We start from the raw sequence: 4,205 nt of genomic DNA on the forward strand, positions 1-4,205 counted from the left end.
CAGTTGTTGTTTTTTTTTTTTAAATAAGAACACTAATACTTGCTTTACTAAAAGCCTTTTCATTTCATTCAGAAAATTGAAACAATTAATCAATTATAAATGAGGATGTAGTCTTTAAATCCAGATTATATATATTATAACAGAATAACAAAGAAAAATGAAGAACATATTTTCATTGAAACCATTCATTTCTCTAGTCCATAAATTTCCAAAAGTAACAGTCATTTCTTCACTGAAACCTTCCTCAATGCTTTCTTTAAAACCTTGTTTTTCAGACTATATATTAAAGGATTCAGCATGGGAATTGCTGTAGTGTTAAACTCTGAGGACACCTTCTCTTGTTCCAGGGAGTTACAGAAGGGGGCTTGAAATACATGAATGTGATAGATCCAAAGAAGATCCACACAGCCATGAGATGAAAGTTGCCAGTTTCAAAAGCTTTGGACCAGCCTTCTGAGAATTGGATGTGAAGAATGCTGTAGAGGATGAAGTCATAAAAAACAAAGACAGCAAGAGTGGGCATCAAGGTGTTAAATCCCACAATGATAAAAATCCAAAGCTGGGTAGAGATGTGAAGGGGCTGGGAGAAAGGGGTGATAGATGGTCATGGGAATGGGAAGCACCGCATAGGGAATGCAGTTAGCATTAATGTAATGGCTAGGTAGAAAGCCAGAGAAGAGAAAAAGCAATTAGTAGGATCATTTTATAAACTATATAAAATTTTAACCACAATGTACTGTATACTTGAAACTAATAAAAAAAAAAAAAGCAGAAGTTCATTGAGGTGAGTATTGGAACAGGAGAGATTGAGGAGGGAAATGACATCACAGAAGTAATGGCTGATGATGCGGGATTTGCAGGACAGTTTCATCACAGCACTTGTATGGACAAGGCAGAAAGAAAGCCCAAGATAAAGGCAACTAGCATGAGCACTGAGCAGACTGAGAGGACATGATCACATTATATAGCAGCGGGATGCGGATGGCAGTGTAGTGATTTTATGCCATTGTAGTCAGGAGGTAACACTAAACCACTACAAAGACTATGAAGAAAAAAATAATAAATTGTGCCATACATTTAATATAAAGAACCACATTCTTCTTCCCTATGAAAATCACCAGGATTTGGGGGGCAATTACAGAGGAGTAGCAGAGACTGATGAAGGAAAAGCTGCTGAGGACACAGTACATGAGGGTGTGCAGCAGAGGGCTGACTACAATCAGGAGGATCAAGCCCAAGTTATCCATTACTGTCACCATATAGATTCCCAGGAAGAGAAGTGAGAGAGGCAGCTGGAGCTCTGGCTGCTGTGTTAAACTCACTAAGACAAACATAGTTGTTATGAAATGATTTCTTGTGACCATTTTACTTTAGAGATTTCTGTGGAAATAGAAAATAAGAATTATATTAAAATGGATCTTCACTCTCTTTTCAAACAAAACCAGATCTGCATGAGGGAGACGAAGAGGAACAGAGACTGAATCATAGCTCTCATTTCTGATTTCATCCCCGTAAAGAAACTTTGTCCTGCAAGTTGGTCCCAGAATTTCTATCACAAAAAGTGTTCCTTCCTTGGTTGAGAAACCACCACCTGAATTTGGCAGTGAAACCAAAGTCCCCTTTATGATGAAGATTTCTATCAGCCAAGAGCCATTCGCTAATAGTTAAACAGAAGAAAAAAAATCATAAAGATTCTAATTACTCTTTTAATTTCCCCAGTTTTCTTACACTCTAAGGCCTGTAGGCATCCCCCACAGCATCTTCAAAAAAGAAGAAAATGATACCTGGGGTGCTGACAATGGCTTCTTATTTCCAGTTGGAATGGCGGTGGACATAGGGTTGGGTGTAAGGCATATATCATCATTCTACTAATAAAAATATCTCCAGTAGTAGACAGCACTGCAAGATGCAGAATTACTCATACTGATAGAGGGAAGAGGCATGGGGACTGCACTAATTGGCTAAATAGTAAACCAGGTTGTATTCAGAGCCCACAAAGTGCTGATCAGCCCTTCGACCAGACCTTGAGGAACCTACAGAACAAAGAAAGATTCCTGCAGAGATTACTAACAACTGTTTACCCACACCATTAATACTATATGTCTATGAAAGGAAAACAGGAAAATAAAGTCTTTAAGCTGTACCCTGCACAAAATAAAACCAAACATTCTCTCTCTATGGCAAGACCACGGGGAGCCTACAGAACAAAGGTTGATGTTACTAATATGCCTTTAACACCATATACCCATACCTTGAAAGGAAAACACATATAAACTGAATTCCTATAACACTCGGGGTCTCTCTCATTTTCTGTCTCTGAGAGGAGACCACACTCTGTCTATGGAGCGTCATTCGTTCTCTTTAATAAACTTTGCTTTTGTCTCTAGCTCTGGTATATGCTTGAATTCTTTCCTGCATGGAGTCAAGGACCCTCCCTTTCTTGATGTAGGACTTGAGTCCCTACTTGGGGAGATTCACCCATCTTGCATCGGTATAACACTTCTGGTCCTTCACTAATCTGGGTGGGGATGAGGGAGGCCTAAGAGTTTACTAGTAAAATCGCTAATAAAGTACATTTTTTCATAACTCAGGGGCCAGCTAGCTGTAAAGTTCACAATGAAAATCTTCTCAGAACTCAACCATTCTGAATCCTAGTGGTGAACTACTATCTCCTTACTTATGAGACCCCCAAATCCTACTGTACAGCTCTTACTTGAAAGGAAGAGGTATTTTTGAGCATGCCTAAGATGAATGTTGATATTGGTTATAAACCCTGAACTCCCCCCGCCAGCTTTATGGAAATGTAATAGACAATTAATTGCTTGTATTTACATTGTACAATTCGATGGATTTTTTTTCAATTATAGTTGGCCTATAATAATATATTAGATTCAGTTATACATCATAGTGATTAGATCTATATAACTCGCAAGGTGATCATCCCACTAAATCTTTCCCCCTTACATATTTATTACAACATTGTGATATTTATTACATATTTATTACCACATCTGGTAAGTGACTCTCTGTGTGCATCTCTGGTCATCTCCTTGGAAGAGACTGCTGATGTTCAATTGCTGTGTCAGAGGAAATGATGTGCTTAGATTTTTAAAAATGCAACTGTCATCCTAATAAATTATATTTTTTTCCTACTAATGTAAAAGAATGGCTTTTGTTATAATCTCAGCCAACACTGGATGAAATTATTTTTCAGATCTTTGCCTATTCGATAGAATAAAATGGTATCTCGGTGTTGTTTTAACTTATATTTTTTGTTACTACTAAGATTGAATGTTTTTCATGTATTTGTTAGTCATTTCTATTTTTATCTTAAATAATTGCTTGTTTTATGAATTGCTTATTTAAATGCTGAGAACATTGATCTCTTTCTTACAGTTATGTAAGACGAAGAATGTTTACTGTTGGCTCACATTTAGCAATATTTGTCTAAGTATAAACCTGTTTTATTATTATTTTTTAATATTAGACATTTTAAATGCCTATACATAAGATAAACATAAGTTATAAATATAGTAATAAAATAAAACCTTTGAAACTGAAATCAATTTAAAGAACTAAAATCTTAACAAATACTAATAAATGTGTTCTTTTATTTTCTCTTATTCTTCTGCTCTGTCCAGAGGTGATCACCACTACACAAAATTTTGTGTTTAAAATATCCTTATGTATTCTTTCTCTCCTTTAGGAAAGTGTTATGGATTTTTGTTTGTTTTATTTATTAAATTTATTAAATTTACTGGGGTGGCGTTGGTTAATAAAATTATATAGGTTTCAAGTGTACGATTCATGAAGGAAAATATCCTAATATTTTTAATAGTTTTATGTTTAATGTGTTTAAGCCATGGAAATATATTGCTTAATTTTTCTTTTGTGCTTTATAAAATTGCCACAGTAGCAAAGTAATAAAGGGCAGGGATTTTGCGACCAGATAGCCTGGGTTCAAATATGAGAGCTTACCTTCTTTTTCTTTTTTGTAATCATGCATGTTAGTATAGCTCCCTGTTCCACCCCTTTCTCACTTGTAAAAGGAAGATAATGATGGTACCTACCACATACATAAGCCGTGAGAAGTAAATAAAATAATGTGATGCGTGACATATAGTAAGGGCTATATAAGTATGGTAGAGGGTGAAGGACAGGGGGAGGTAGATGAGGTAAAAGTGGTCAAATATGTGGTGACAGAA

At 35.9% G+C, this 4,205-nt stretch overlaps 1 protein-coding gene across 1 annotated transcript in view; it reads right to left on the bottom strand.

The window, feature by feature from the left end:
* Positions 1-221: 221 nt before the first annotated feature.
* Positions 222-4,205, bottom strand: part of LOC105308684 (olfactory receptor 147-like) — a 9,842-nt gene continuing 5,858 nt past the window's right edge. The window contains 2 exon segments of the mRNA XM_023525718.1: positions 222-355; positions 358-450. Of these exon segments, the coding sequence (XP_023381486.1) occupies positions 222-355; positions 358-450 (227 nt within the window).

The sequence above is a fragment of the Pteropus vampyrus genome, unplaced genomic scaffold (assembly GCF_000151845.1).
Source record: "Pteropus vampyrus isolate Shadow unplaced genomic scaffold, Pvam_2.0 Scaffold613, whole genome shotgun sequence".
NCBI classification, from domain to species: Eukaryota; Metazoa; Chordata; class Mammalia; order Chiroptera; family Pteropodidae; genus Pteropus; species Pteropus vampyrus.